This window comes from Siniperca chuatsi, linkage group LG2 (assembly GCF_020085105.1).
Source record: "Siniperca chuatsi isolate FFG_IHB_CAS linkage group LG2, ASM2008510v1, whole genome shotgun sequence".
Taxonomy (NCBI): Eukaryota; Metazoa; Chordata; class Actinopteri; order Centrarchiformes; family Sinipercidae; genus Siniperca; species Siniperca chuatsi.
In genome coordinates this window covers 4764700-4779927 of record NC_058043.1, presented here as the reverse complement: position 1 = coordinate 4779927, position 15228 = coordinate 4764700, and the positions used below count along the sequence as shown (strand labels likewise).

Genomic DNA, 15228 nt, shown 5'->3' with positions numbered 1-15228 from the left:
GACAACTGAGCAAACTCAGCTGCTGCTGAAGACTGTGTGTAATATGGCGAAAAGCTCCAAAACAAGTGAGTTAGTGGATTTTTGGTTGAGATGTGTCCGTTGGACCTATTAACCAACAGATTAGGGATATGTTGTATTTTTTTTTTAAAACTCTGCATCAAAACGCGTGGATCATTGGAGCAACCAGAAGGTGGAAGTAGCAACTTTCAACTCCACAACAAGCGAGTGCGTGGAACTTTAAGAGTGTTTTGTCGGCTGCTGTCAAGCGCAACTTTAAACAGCATTGATGAGAAATCATAGAGCTCAGAATCATAGAAAGTTTGAACAAATACAGTTCAGTCCGTAAAGAAACTCTTTTGCTCTGCTGTGGGTGCGGGGATTGTGTCGACAAATACGCTCCAATTAAACACGAGAGATGTTTACACTGCGTAATATTTCTACAAAACTGCCAACATTAACCCTGATGTGTAGAATTTTTGTTTGATTATACCATCTTTCAAATTATTCTGATGCCATGTATTTGTAGCAAAATGAGACAATACTGGTGAAAGTAGTTGCAGTATGTGTAGCTATCAGCGGCATGTAATGCTGTTTGCTAAAGTGTCATTCTCTATGCTGCCGCCAGATGGCGCCAAAGTAAGGGAGTCTCTTTTTACAAATATGCAGAACACATTCAAAGTAGGGACAGAAGTAACATTTATTTATCAATTAATCTGCCGATTATTTTCTCGATTTAATCATTTTGTATATAAAATGTCTAGAAACCCACTGTACACTATCTGCTCATCACCAAATGGCAGAAAGACAAAGTTAGCGACTACCTGGTGAACTTAGTGAAGCATTTAGCAGCTAAAGAGCTAGTTATTTCCCTAAGGAGTTCCAGGAGAGCAAAATTGAGCTAAAAAGAGAGTGATAATAGTACTTCCATTCATCAGGTGGACACAAACACTCCAAACAAATGTTAACGTTGCTCAACATCCACTTGATGTTAAATAGCCAACTGCTAACAAGTTCACTTCATCAACTTAAAAGGTGTGAGTGTTGTTTACAGCTTTTTTTCTGCTTCCCCAAGTGGCCAGACATCTGTCATTACAGGTTTAAAAAACAAGAATCCATGCATTGTTATAGGATATGCTATAAAACATTTAGCTTCATGCAGAATATCATGAACTTCCATCAAAATAGCCTACAGTATGTTGCGATGCTAAACTGCCACATTGACTGCGTCATGACCCGTTCCCTTCAATGGAACACTCGATCTACAATCGCCCTCTAGCAGTAGAAAAGGTAATTTACAAAAAAAAAGTTCAAATGAATGGGGGTTGATGGCTAGAGTCCCAATTGATGTCATTACAGTTGACTGATTATCATGATTGTTAATTGACCAAAAATTCAGATTTTGTATAGATGTCTATTGATGGTAAAATTACCAAAAGACGTTCCTCTTTATTTATTTATTTCAGAATCTCATATCTCTGACTTACAGCCAGCAGAATATTTTGTGATCTGATTCCACAGTGTTCATGTGAAATTTGCAGGTTAGTGGTTTGTACTTTCCACATATCTGATATGACATGAATGCGGGGTTAAATTGATAAAAGCTGGCATATTCTTGCAGCGAGCACGTAATTCACGATAAACCCCAGCTTAGTGCTGAACTGACTCACTCAGGATAAGAGCAGGGACGTCTGTCAGGGCAAACCTCTTCAGAACAACCACAGTAAGTGAAATAAATAATGATACTACACATAATGATCTGCTGGTTCTAGATAATTTTATGAAAACAGGCCAAGTCATATTCTGACAGTCTAGATACAAATCTTTGTTTAAGTTCCTGAGTGTGTGGATGATGGATGTTGGCAGTGTGCGTAAACAGGCACGAAGCTTAGTGACCTGTTGTAACTTGTACTACTAGAATGCAAAAAAACAAAGATTTACCAAGAATCAACAGTGACTGTTGACTCTAGTTAGATAAAGCGGAATGGTATGCACCTCCCTGTATTTCTTAACATTTTATACTTCCTGGTATCTCTGTTGCGTCTCTCTCTCACATGCACACTCATTCATGTTGTGATACTTTGTTCAACCCGTTCTCATTCTCAGGGTGTCATATACCGACATTTTGTCACGCTCCTCGGCGTTGTATTCAGACGCACATGGTACCCTTTTTGTGTCCGTAGGACACGCCTTCAGAAACTACTTGGTTAGGTAATGGGAAGTCATGTGACGTAAGTCATGTGACGTAAGTCATGTGACGTGACTTGTAACATAACGTAACTTAAAACGTTTAATAACTCAACGTTAACTTTTGGTTTCACACGGGACATGAACCCGGTCTCAGTCCTGTGTTTGTTTGTGCCATCCATCCGCTCCACCACCTCCACAGACGGACTTTCTCGCTCTCTATGTCGCTCATCGCACTACGTCACCTGACTTCCTTGAGGTTTCTGGCAGCAATGTGCATCCCATACAAACGCTAAAGGGTGCCTTGTGCGTCTGTATACAACGCTGAGGGGTGTGACAAAACGTCACTATATGACGCCCTTGGAATGATATTACTTTGTCCCTCTGTTTCATCCATGTCTCCCTCTCATTTCTCTCCCCTTCTCTCTCTGCCTCCCTCCCTCTTTTTTCCTCTCCTCATTTCCCATTTTTCTCTCACACAATTATACCCACAATAACCTCTGTGTTTTTTCTATTTCTCTAAAAATGAAAGTGAGGAAAAAGGGACAAGGTGTGTGGAGAGAGGCAGAAAATAAAATGAGCGTGAGGAAATGGGTAAGAAGAAAAGGAAGATGCAAAAAAAGGCAGGCGGAAGTAGAAGAAATGACAAAGAAGAGAGGGACGAGGACAGTGGATGTGAACAGAGGACAGGAGAAGAGGGAGTAGAATGAAGAGGCAAGAAAGGAGAGAAATAAGATGAGGAGAAAATGGGAGGTGGAAAGAAGGAAAGGGAGGAGTGAAGAGGACATGAGGAAACAGGGGAGAAGGAAATGACAAAGGAAAGCAAAAGGAGGAGATTGGAAAAAGAAGAGAAGGAGGATGAGGAGAAGAAGCGAAAGAAATGTGGAGCAGAGGAGGAGAGAGGAGAAAAGTGGATTTAATAGGCGGTCAACCCAGTGGAAATGTACATGGTCTTAAAATAGGAGAGTGTGTTATGTAAGTGGTTAGTGTGTGTGTGTGTGTGTGTGTAGTGCTGGCTGGGTTCTGAAGTCACTACATGAGTCTGGGCCCAGCAATCTCTCTCACTTACACTCACACACACACACCAGACAATGAGTCTCTATGTTTTACACCAAGTATTTGGCCTGAGCTTTAAATCGTCCCACAGTTCATTGTGGTTCCCACGGCCAGTATCACTCTCTAGAGGTCGTTTTGTAGGCAACCATGAAACGGCAACATTTCTTGCTAATCTATCACTGCTGTCATGTGAGACTTTATGACTTTGATTACTTTCACTGCCTTCATAGCTTACTGAAGACAACTCTCTTTACTTAAAAGGTGAAGCAAGCAAGGTAGGCCATGTCCTTCTCCCCAGGCCCGTCCTCAAGCTCTTACTGGGGCATGCTGAGGTGTTCCCGGTTCAGATGGGATTAGTAATCCCTCCAGCGTGTTCAGGGTCTGCCACAGAGTCTCCACCCAGTTGACCGGCCTGGAACACCTCCACAGGGAAGCGTCCAAAAAGCATCTGAATCAGATGCCCGAACCACCTCAGATGACTCCTTTCAACGCAAAGGAGCAGCGGTTCTTCTCCGGACGTCTGAGTTCCTCACCCTGTCTCTAAGGGTGAGCCCAGACACCTTTTGCGAAGTAAACTCATTTCAGCCTCTTGTATGCGTGATCAAATTATTTCAGTCAATCCCCAAAGCTCATGACCTTAGGTGACCACACAGATGTTCATGTGTTCATGCAACACATAACTTGATGATGCAAGGTCCAGTTGTTAGCACAAGGCTGGATCTCAAGAGAAGCATAGCAAAAAGTTTATTTTTTTTATGCAGGGTGGCACCATTAACTATTTGGTGTAGGTTTTTTTATGTTAGGCCTGCAATGAGTATTTGTCAGCGGTCCAGTTTTATCATACTCCTTTTTTCTTTTCTTTTTTTTTTTTGATTACAAGAAGCGGAGCAGCCCTGTGTCTAATTTGTTTTTGCTGTAGTTTAAAGTAGTTTAAACAAGACGTTAGATTATATACGTACAACATCATTATCACCTGTTGATAGCATATTGAGTGTTGAGAGGAACGTAATGAACGTTGCTGCGCAGAACAGTGTTGCTTGTAAGAACTACAGTAGCATTTCCCAAAAGAATTGGTAATACAAAATACATCACTTCCTGTACAGCAGAGGATTTTAAAGTTGTAAAGTGCAACCAGTGGGTAAATGTGTTACACAATTGTCAAAGCTTTTGTGAACTTGATTAGGTTGAAAGAGGATGCATAAACATAACATAGCAAAACAAACATATTCATATTAACACACAGATTACTTCTTTAATAATTGATATTAATGTGCATCAGTATTGACTGTAGATCTCATTAACTCTCATCATCCTTCGCTGTATCTCCCCTTTCTTCTTCCTATTGTTCAGCAACTTAGATATTGTAATGTTTTGTAGATGGCTGAATATGCCAAATAATGCCAAAGAAGTGATTAATGTGAAAATAAGGTTGAAGTCTAGTCTATGCCGCAATATACGATATGTATCACGATATACACATTTTCTCTAAAATAGCATATCGTACATTCTCAAATAGTGCAAACATATGATCTTGTGGGATGTGATTCCTTGCTGTAGATTAAACTAGCCAACAGTGTATATAAAGTAGTTAAAATGAGCTCAAGCCTAAACATCTAAAGCAGTTAATGCAACATACACATTAAGCAGCAATAATATCAATCCAAAAACCTCATATATAATAATCCATCACTGACGGGGACCGTTTTACTGCGCAATGAGTACTTTATGTACATTTTGCTATAATACTTAACATACTTTTACCTTTTTTAGTAAGGTTTAGAATGTAGAACTTACTTGTAGGGGAGTATTTTCAAAGTGGGGTTGGTATCAGTACTTTTGCTCCAGTAATGGACCTGAATACTTCCTCCACCTCTGGTTAGCTCACCCACAGCCAGACTGCACCTGTGGCCTTGTGGGTAACCAGTGTCTGTGACGGAGTCCAGCGGGTTTGGTGTGTGTGTGTGTGTGTGTGTGTGTGTGTAGATAAGCTCAAGTTGCAGTAAAGTTATAATAGTTCATGAAAGGCTGTTTGCTGCCCCAGAAAAGAAATAAAAATGTAACAGTTAACGATACCGCGGCATCTTCTCGTACTCTTCACAGCAGAGTTGGTCCAGTATGTGCACAGCCATGAGTCAGGCTAAAGTCAATTAAAATAGCTTAAAATCGGAGGTCTCCCAAATATGTTTTGAGGCTGCGGAGCTGGAAGCTGCGGGTAGAATCACCAGTGCAATCAGATGACTGATGATTGCGTTTTCTCTTTTTTTGCAATTTTATTTTTTTTTCTGCCACAGCAAAAGGAAAAAACAAAAACAAAAAAACAATGACTCGTAGCTGTTAACTAGCTTTTCACAGTCTGGACAAACTGTGAAGAGTAGAAGACGCTGTAGTAACATTACATAAACAGGGACTTTTTTATATATTTTCTGTGCTCACAAACACAACACTCAGCCTTTCAGTAACTATTGTACTGCAAACTGGGCTTATCTACACACTTTATGGCTGACACCCCCTCAGCGGTGGCCAGCATAAACACTGAAAACTCGAATATAACGATACGGTCATCTGCTATATCGCACATTAATTGATATTTGAATATGTCGAATATATTCGATACATCGCCAGCCCTAAATTATTCCATTATCTCAGTGATCAAAGAGCATTAGCCAGTGTTGCAGGATTTTCTCTTATCACTTATACACTGTAGCCGGTTTTGTTAGTCACATTAATATGTCAATCTGCTTCTATACTGGAAGTAATATCACGATCACTCATGGCCATTAACATATGCTGCTGTAAACAGTTTGTCACAGACATAATGGAGTCCACTGTTTCTCCAAGCAGGAAATACCTACACACACACACACACACACACACACACACACACACACACACACACACACAAAGCGAGTGCTTTCAGCTTCCTCTTAGTGTTACTAGTTAACTGTCAAGGAAGCTAGTCATGAAGAGATATGTGTGTGTGTGTGTGTGTGTGTGTCAAATCATTAACTTATTTGAGGGATCCTTAGACACATACCATATAGATGGAAGATACACACACATAGAATACTGGCAGAAAAAGCTTTGTTGGGCAGATTTGTAAGAGAAGGTAGGTAAAAGTAACTTCTGTGTCTAGAATATATTCATGGTAAAAACATGTTTTGGAAAAAACGCATGGACAAGTCTTGTCCTTGATCCTGCCCTGTGTAAGTATCTTGCAAAAAGTCAGATATAGAGAGCAGATGGAAAGACATGACATTTTCCACAGTGACAGACATCTGCTGACTACTAAGTCTCTCTCTCTCTGTCTCTGTGTCTCGCTCTCACTCGCTCGCTCTCTGTCTCTGTGTCTCGCTCTTGCTCGCTCTCTCTCTCTGCCATTGTCAGGTGGAAATTTACAGCTCTGGTTGTGTCATTGTGTCCCTGATCGCACTGCTTAGATGTCTGACCAAACACAGTCGCATTTATGTTTTAATGAGGAAGGTAAGGAGGAAAAAGAAGAGAGCAGTTTTTCTATTTGAATTTCTTACACATGTACACATACAAGACTGAAGAGTCCTGACTTACAGCTAGGGTAGGTAATGTATTTCAGAAGCATTTTTTGTTATATTTGTTGAAATATAATCTCTCTCTCTCTCTCTCTCTCTCTCTCTCTCTCTCTCTCTCTCTCTCTCTCTCTCTCTCTCTCTCTCTCTCTCTCTCTCTCTCTCTCTCTCTCTCTCTCTCTCTCTCTCTCTCTCTCTCTCTCTCTCTCTCTCTCTCTCTCTCTCTCTCTCTCTCTCTCTCTCTCTCTCTCTCTCTCTCTCTCTCTCTCTCTCTCTCTCTCTCTCTCTCTCTCTCTCTCTCTCTCTCTCTCTCTCTCTCTCTCTCTCTCTCTCTCTCTCTCTCTCTCTCTCTCTCTCTCTCTCTCTCTCTCTCTCTCTCTCTCTCTCTCTCTCTCTCTCTCTCTCTCTCTCTCTCTCTCTCTCTCTCTCTCTCTCTCTCTCTCTCTCTCTGTGTCTGTCCAAGGTTTCTGCCTCTTAAAGGAAGTTTTTCCTTGCCACTGTCACCAAATGCTTGCTCATGGTGGGATTTGTTGGGTCTCTGTAATTAATATTATAAAGAGTACGGTCTAGACCTGCTCTATAGGAAAAGTGCAATGAGTTAACTTCTGTTATGAATTGGCGCTATATAAATAAAATTTAATTGAATCCCTACAGCAATCAGTACATCAAATGCTCTGAGAGGAAAAAAAGCAAAGAAAATCCGGTATCTGTGGCTGTCGCAGGCCTACCTGCACACGCTCTGCCCCCCTATTAAGTACAAAACATGCTAAGAGATTTTTTTTTTTAACTCAGATTAACAAATCTAACTCTGAATCACATCCAAAATGGAATCGGCTATCAGAACCCAACTCTAATCTGCCACCATATTAGCATATAATCAAAAACACTGTAGGTGTAATTTAATTCTTAGAGTGGAATCATTTGAAGATAAACTTTTATCTTTCTAGTTTTGCAGGTTATGTTTTACAGTAAGTGCTGGCCTTGAGAATGGTAATATAATCAGATTTGTAATATAATCAAACCCAAATCTTAATGAATATCATTACAGGCTATATCCACTTGCTATGTCAACAAGTATCACACCAGTGAAGCCAAGAGTGTAGCTCGAACCAAGAGCCCTCCAGGCTATGTAATGGATGGCTTTCTGTAAAGGACAGGTTATAAAATGTGACGTCACACAAGACAGTGTTAAAAGGTAAAGTGTACTGTGAACTTTTGGCAGAAATGGAATATAATATTTATAAGTATGTTTTCATTAGTGTATAATCACCTGAAAATAAGAACCGTCGTTCTGTTTTCATTACCTTTTTTAGAATAAGCCGTTTTTACCTACAGAGGGAGCGGGTCCCCTTCCACAGAGGCCACCGCGTTGCACCGCCATGTTTCTACAGCAGCCCATCAGTGTTTTTCGCGAGTTTCACGGCCACCGTAGTTTCTCCTACACGCTTGGAAGGGGAGGGTGATGCGAGTGGAATTCAGATGGTTGCAATCTGATATTGCTTCTGTTACTATAAGATCACAATTTGAACACTTTGGAATACCGCCTAGTTTCTTTCAGCACTTGTATTAAGGGTTGAATTCCAGTTGACTTCAGTTTGTTAACCCAGACTGAGAAACAATTACCACCAGCCAAATGCTGGAAAAGCTTGGGTTGTGGCTAATGTGTTGGTCTATCAGCCACTTTGGCAGGTAGCCAGCCACCATCAAGTGGTTCTGTTAAAATCTGAAAATGTCTTCTAATGTCTTTTAATGTATTGACAGCATCAGCAGATTAATTTCAGACCAATTCTCACTAGAATCTTTCTCTGTTTCTACAGAATGGCTCAAAAAGAGAAACTTCAGTGCCTAAAGGATTTCCATAAGGACACTCTGAAGCCATCACCTGGTAAGAGCCCTGGCACCCGGCCTGAAGACGAGGCAGAGGGCAAACACCCCCAGCGGGAGAAGTGGGCCAGCAAGTTGGACTTTGTTCTGTCTGTGGCTGGCGGCTTTGTTGGTTTAGGGAATGTCTGGCGTTTCCCGTACCTCTGCTATAAGAATGGTGGAGGTAAGCCGTTAAAATATCACAACTGTCTATTTACATATAGGGAAGATTTACTGTTCTTCTTTGAATTCATGCTGATTATGTTTTCACACCTATCTATCTGCTTTCCCCCTGTTCTTCATCTTTCATTTCCTCACTCCATCATGTCTTCAACCGTTCTTGAATGTCATCTTCTCTCTGTCAATCTGTTCACCTTTCCTGCTGTTGCGCACACCTTCCTTTCCTCCACCCAGGTGCATTTCTCATCCCCTACTTCATTTTCCTGTTTGGCGGAGGTCTGCCGGTCTTCTTCCTGGAGGTTGCCTTGGGTCAGTTCACCTCTGAGGGTGGCATCACCTGCTGGGAGAAGCTCTGCCCCATCTTTACTGGTATGTAGCCCCTCACCAAACGCTCTGCGCTGAATTGATGAGCTTATTGGGTAGCATTACCTTTTCGGCATACATGTCAGTCATAACATGAATGGTTGTATTGAGCAGCAAAAAGAATGTGTGTGGAGGTTGGGGTGGTGGGTGGATGGCGTATTTATCCTCATCAGCAGTGTCCCAGGTGTGTCTTGTCTCCTGGGGGCTCTAAAACTCTGCTTCTTAACACTATGGAGACAGAGTCTACTTTTTTTTTAAATTGTGGTTTACATTCACAAGGGAACAGAACCACTTCAACACATTTAAGATTTAGCTGGAACAGGCATAGTGTAAGTACATTTTAAGTGGTTAAACAATTGAATTTGATCAAATGATTAAACTCAAGCCCTGAATGTTGTTTTTGGTCCGCAGACTGCTTTCAGAGGTTTAATAACCTAATTTTGCATGGTTATTTAATTTATATGAAGAACTTTGTCCATTGTTAAAGCAGCTAATCGATTATTTTAAAAATAATGTATCAAATATGAAATGTGAAAGGGGTCACTCGTAGTTTTCGGCTGCAGCAGGCTGCTGTTTTCAGCGAAAAAGCTCTGAAAGCCAAAAGTACACTACCTGCTCAGCACCAAACGGCAGACAGACACAGTGAACATAGTGGAGAATTTAGCAGCTAAAGAGCCAGATATTTCCCTCAGGAGTTGGTAGAGACTGTATTGGACTAGCAATGGTCAGACATACATACAGATAACAGGATGCAGTCATAATATACACATTGCGAAGCACCAGGAAAGGCTAATTCAAACAGGTGAGTTTTCAGTTGCAAGAAAATAATATGTTTTTTTTTATTCTTCACAAAGAATACACAAAACAATTCTTTCTTGTGGAAGGTTTTGTCTACCTCGGAGGGTGCGTGCAACACCACCATAGTTATTTCATCTAAAGTCTTGGTGAAGTCTGGTCACATCATACACATTATCTTACATACACATTATATACAATAGATTAAAAAAAGTATGCCTTTGGTATTGTTTACAGTAAGCACCACAGATACATCAAACGCAGTATAATAGTTGATTGAACCAATTGTAGTCTGTTGTTGTCTGCTCCACGCATAGCTCTGACTTTAGCTCCACCCACTACCCCACCTTCATGACATCTCACTGATTTGAGTGTCACCAGCCTTTTCCTGTCCAACTACTGGGTTTAAATTTTTCCAGACCTGTTGTTTTTCACAGAGGAATGGCTGTGCAACATAAGGCTGAGTCACACCAGTCTCTCCTCCAATCAGACTGCTGAGACTTTATCCTGCAACCGTTACCAGGCAACCAGGCCTGCACTGGTACACCAACACACTGAGGCCTCTATTCTGCTTTAACCTTCTCTAGCTCTCACCTCCTCTCCTGTGAAAACCTTCGCTCTTCTAAGAAAGCAAATTTCGAGTTCTTAGATGCCTTCCCTGATTTCACTTCTGGTATCAGATCGAGTCAGGTTTTTTTGTTTTGCTCATCCATACTCTTGGATGTCTAACTATTACTCTCTCCCCCTTTTTCCACTACTTCTATAATATTTCCTTCCTTCTCTTCCCTCCCAACCTTCTCCACTTCTCTTTCTCTATTTCCCTCATCAGTCCTTCTCACAACCCTCTCTCCTCCTTTTTGCCACTTGCTGAATAAGGTTAATGTATGCGTCACCGTCTATTCTTCTCGGCGTGGATATTTTTTCTGTTTTCTCTTTTTAGTATTTTTTTCGTATTAAACACACACACACCTGAGACGTTGTACATTATCTTCATTTAATGAGTGGTAGACATCAGACCCATTGTCCCCCCCCGCTGTCTTGCACACACATACACACAAACACACACACACCTGAGACGTTGTACAGAGTGGCCCAAATCACACGTTGCTATGGCAACACATCAGAGAGCTTGGGAGAGAAAGAAAAGAAGCAGAGCAGCATGATCTGAGGAGCTGAGAGATGGATTGATAAAGATGAAAAAAGGGGGGGGGAGAAATAAAGGCAGAGAGAGGGTGAATGGAAAAGAGGAGAGAGTAAGGGGGGAAAGAGGGAGAAGAAGGGAAGTGGGATTTGCCTGCCATCTGAATTGCTGCCCACATCTCCGATTTTTCAGAGATTGAAAAGGTTCTCGTGTTGCGCTCGCTGAAAGCAACGGAGACAATCAGAGATGTCTGTCCATTCCAGTCCAATCCATTCCAAAGAGAAAAATGACGACAATCGTTGAGATCATTGCAGCTATACAGGTTGTTTTTAAGTCGCCCCTGAGAAATAAAAACTCTTAAATCAACATTTCTTTGATTGACATGGAAAAACGCTAAGTTAACTGCTCCTAGCAGCTGCTACCCCTGACTGCCTCTGTGTAGACTGAAAACGATGCATACAGGACGGATACTGTAAATCAGTCACTACTGATTGGTTAGGGCAAAATAACCCCTGTCTCAAACTAAAAGTGGCTAACACAACATGAGCACAATATCAAATCAAGTTTATTGTCACATACACAATCATACACAGTACATGTCTACGTGAAATTCAATCTCTGCGCCTGGGAACCAACTCCAGTTCTAACTCCAGTGCCTTGGTCATTATCGAAGTGAAAAAAAAATTCCATCAAATTATCCGTAGAGCGATGAGCCTGATCTCCTAAAGCAGGGAACAGACTTAAAGATTATTGAAACCATCAAAGACTAGACACCCTACACTTAACAACTGTTTCTACCAACACACACATATTTGTTGGTCTTGGCATCCATTGAATGACTGGGTAAATGCATAGAAAATACTCTGGGCGATAGGTAGCTAGACTATTATTAGAGTTGTCATGAAAATCATGCTCTCGACGTGTTCTTGTACTAAAACAGGAACAGACATTCATCGAAAACAGTTTGTCTTGCTTGCAACATAAAAGGGGAAAGTGGAAAATGCTAAATTAGCTAAAAAATGCTTCATTTGAAAGAGATGGAGAGCTGCGGCTCTGTATTTAAAACCTGATGAAGTGGATTATAAAATAATTGCTACTCTCACTCAAAGCACATTACAGTTTACCGTTTGCTCGCGGTTTTCGGACAGTTTTGTTTTTCTAATTATTTCTCCCAGTCGCATACATGATGTGAATAGTCCCAAGTCCAGTCTTGAAGATCAAATATGCTTGGCTCAAGTCAGAGAGTCCAACTTGACAGAATCAGTCCCAAATCATATTTATGATCGGCTCAACAATCGTAACGAGTGACTTTGCCATTACTTAATCGTGCTTGTTCGATGTGATGAAAATGTAGCACTAAGATCAATTCTGGTTATAGGTTTTGCATTCAAAACAAGTGTAGTACTGATTACTTAGTTGAAACATTTGCTTGGTTATGCAGATATTAAATCAGATATTAATTACACTGATTGGCAGATATGAAACCATTTTTAAAAAGGCCAACAGCAGCAAGTTGTATCGCCCTGACGCTAATTAACATTACAGATAGTTCTTTTTTCAGTCTCAGTCCTCTAAAGAGAGTTTGTGTTCTTCCAGATGATCACATGTGAATAGGGTGGTTATGTGCGTTTAAGAGGATCAGTTGTTAATGTAAACAGCCCGAGCGAGGTCAGCTGAGGTCAGCAGATGAGCACAAGAAATGACATCATGGAGGAGGACTGTGTGTTTGTTTGATCAGCACTGTTCCATGTGATCTGAGCAAGTGAGTGTGTGTGTGTGTGTGTGTGTTGTAGATGCTTGGCAGCTGCTAATTAGCTGAGTGATTAAAAGGACATGATGCGATGGTGAAATAGTTCACGCGTTCATACCCACACGCACACACAAAGACACACTCAAATTCATGCAGAGTTCACAAAGACCAACACAAACACACACACACACACACACACACACACACACACACACACACACAGATGGCTAATGACGTTGAAGGACATTAATTTGGATGAGTGGCCTCTGTCTGCTGTGTGTGCTGACTGATAGTACACACACACACTTTACTACTTGTACTAACATACTTTTGAGGACCTTCAACGACCACAATCATTACCTAACCTCTCACTAAAACCTAATCCATGTTCAAATCTCGACCCAAATCCCAACTCCTACACCTGTACCCATTTTGGGGGATTTTCTTCTCTTTAGATCCTTGTGTAGTAGGCACACACACACACACACACACACACACACACACACACACACACACACACACAGCCTTAATCCTGTGTTTACCACCAGCTCTATCTCAAGGCCAGTATCGACGCAATGAAAGTCGGCTCATCAGTCTCCTAAACATGTCAAACGAAATTGAAGTGTAGGGCAACACCATTGAAGGTTCAAAGACCTAAAATATGATTGCCTTAGACTAAATATACGGTGGGTATTTATGAACACATACTAATGTGAAAAAATCTCAACATGGATACTACTGAATACTGAATGCCAACTGTTAAAAGTGAAGAAGCAAGAATTTGGATTTACATTTTGGTCACGGTAAATTCTGTGATTTAAGTACAGTGTTTTACAGTGCAAGCAATGAACACAACATAAAAGAGAAAGGAAGTAGTATTTTTAACACTGAAAGATAGCTGTGCAGAGTCAGGATGTGGTCGGGTGGATTATTTTATCTTTCATGACCCGGTTCAGTTCACAAATCTTGACATCACATGTCTCCCAAGAGAGACATTTGTAATTTAGTAACAGTTTATCTTATTCAGTTTCTTGAACCTGTTTGGCTGCGCCATTGCATCAGATGGAAGTATTCTATGTATGTTACATAATTTCATACACATGTCCTTATTATTTAGCCTGAGGTGTTTATTTTCTTTAGAAACTTTTGGATCTTTGGAGAATTTAAAGCATTTAAAGAATAATAAAGTTCTGTGGGTTTGAACAAACATTGCTCTGGCAGCATTAAAGAGGAGGACTAAAAGGCTAAACCAAAAGCATAAGACTACCATTAAGACTAATCATCATTTCCTGCCGAAAATGTACAAACATCTTATTAAATGTGTGTTGCTTGTGTATCTTCACCATTAATTACTTATGGTTACAAAACACACAACTTTTAATGACCGAATATCATCTGTGTCGGTTCTCATTTCATGAAATGTGACACTTGTTTCATCATGAACTATTACATCCTGTTTTCGGGCCAATCAAAATCCAGCACTAAAGCCTTTCCTCTAACACAAAATATGAAGACACAACAGGGACTAATATGGTCAAAGTTGTGGGTCTTTTACAGGAAGTTCACATGTCACTAATCAGTCACATGGGTACAAAGGGAAATGTCAGTGTCTTCTATTGGGGCCTAAGTTCAAGTTTGTTTTACATAAGCATGGTATATTATTATAAAGAGGGTTCAGTTGAGGCCATTATTTACTTTTATATAATCTGTAGCTAGCTCTGCTGCTGCCCGAAAATGAACTCTCTAGAAAGTTTGATCACATTGTGACCTTAGGTCGCTCTTGGCCATTTCACTGGACTGTTGACGTCATCTTGTATCATCACCGTGACCTCTCTCCCCTCTCTCCAGGTATTGGTTACGCCTCCATTGTGATCGTGTCCCTGCTGAATATCTACTACATCGTCATCCTGGCCTGGGGCCTCTACTACCTTTTCCAGGTAGGTTTGGGAAAAAGAAACTCTTATTGCAATTAGAAAGTCCTCGCTATCATTTCTTTTTCTCTCACTTCCATCACAAATGACTTACATTGTAGAAATACTCAAGGATTTTTATCGGTGCAGTGTGACTTCTGATTCTTGACCCTCTAAGTACTGGCTCACTAGTGTTGTAGAAGCTCAAGGTTTTCCTATAAAATGTCCAGATCAGTGAAAAGAAAATCACACCTGTAATCCAACATTGGTTCATATAAAAACTACTTTTAAATTTGCTGGCAGAGGATGCATCATTGATTAGTGAAGTGAAGATGGAATAAAACATGTAATGAACAAATTAATGAATTATCTTTATCCACTGAAGAACCTGGCATAAGCATTGCAAAAAACTAGAGTATTCCTGCTGTTTTTAGGAATATATTG

At 40.7% G+C, this 15228-nt stretch overlaps 1 protein-coding gene across 3 annotated transcripts in view; it reads left to right on the top strand.

The window, feature by feature from the left end:
* Nucleotides 1-15228, top strand: part of LOC122887842 (sodium- and chloride-dependent taurine transporter-like) — a 36619-nt gene that overhangs the window by 4118 nt on the left and 17273 nt on the right. Inside the window, exons 2-5 of one of the 3 annotated variants that reach the window (XM_044221453.1) lie at nucleotides 6625-6720; nucleotides 8600-8829; nucleotides 9060-9194; nucleotides 14723-14811. In XM_044221453.1, the coding sequence (XP_044077388.1) occupies nucleotides 8601-8829; nucleotides 9060-9194; nucleotides 14723-14811 (453 nt within the window). In that variant the 5' untranslated portion in view covers nucleotides 6625-6720; nucleotide 8600. Of the gene's footprint in view, nucleotides 1-1680; nucleotides 1721-3501; nucleotides 3787-6624; nucleotides 6721-8599; nucleotides 8830-9059; nucleotides 9195-14722; nucleotides 14812-15228 lie in introns of those variants that run through there. The other 2 variants (XM_044221463.1, XM_044221444.1) reach the window with 2 other exon arrangements.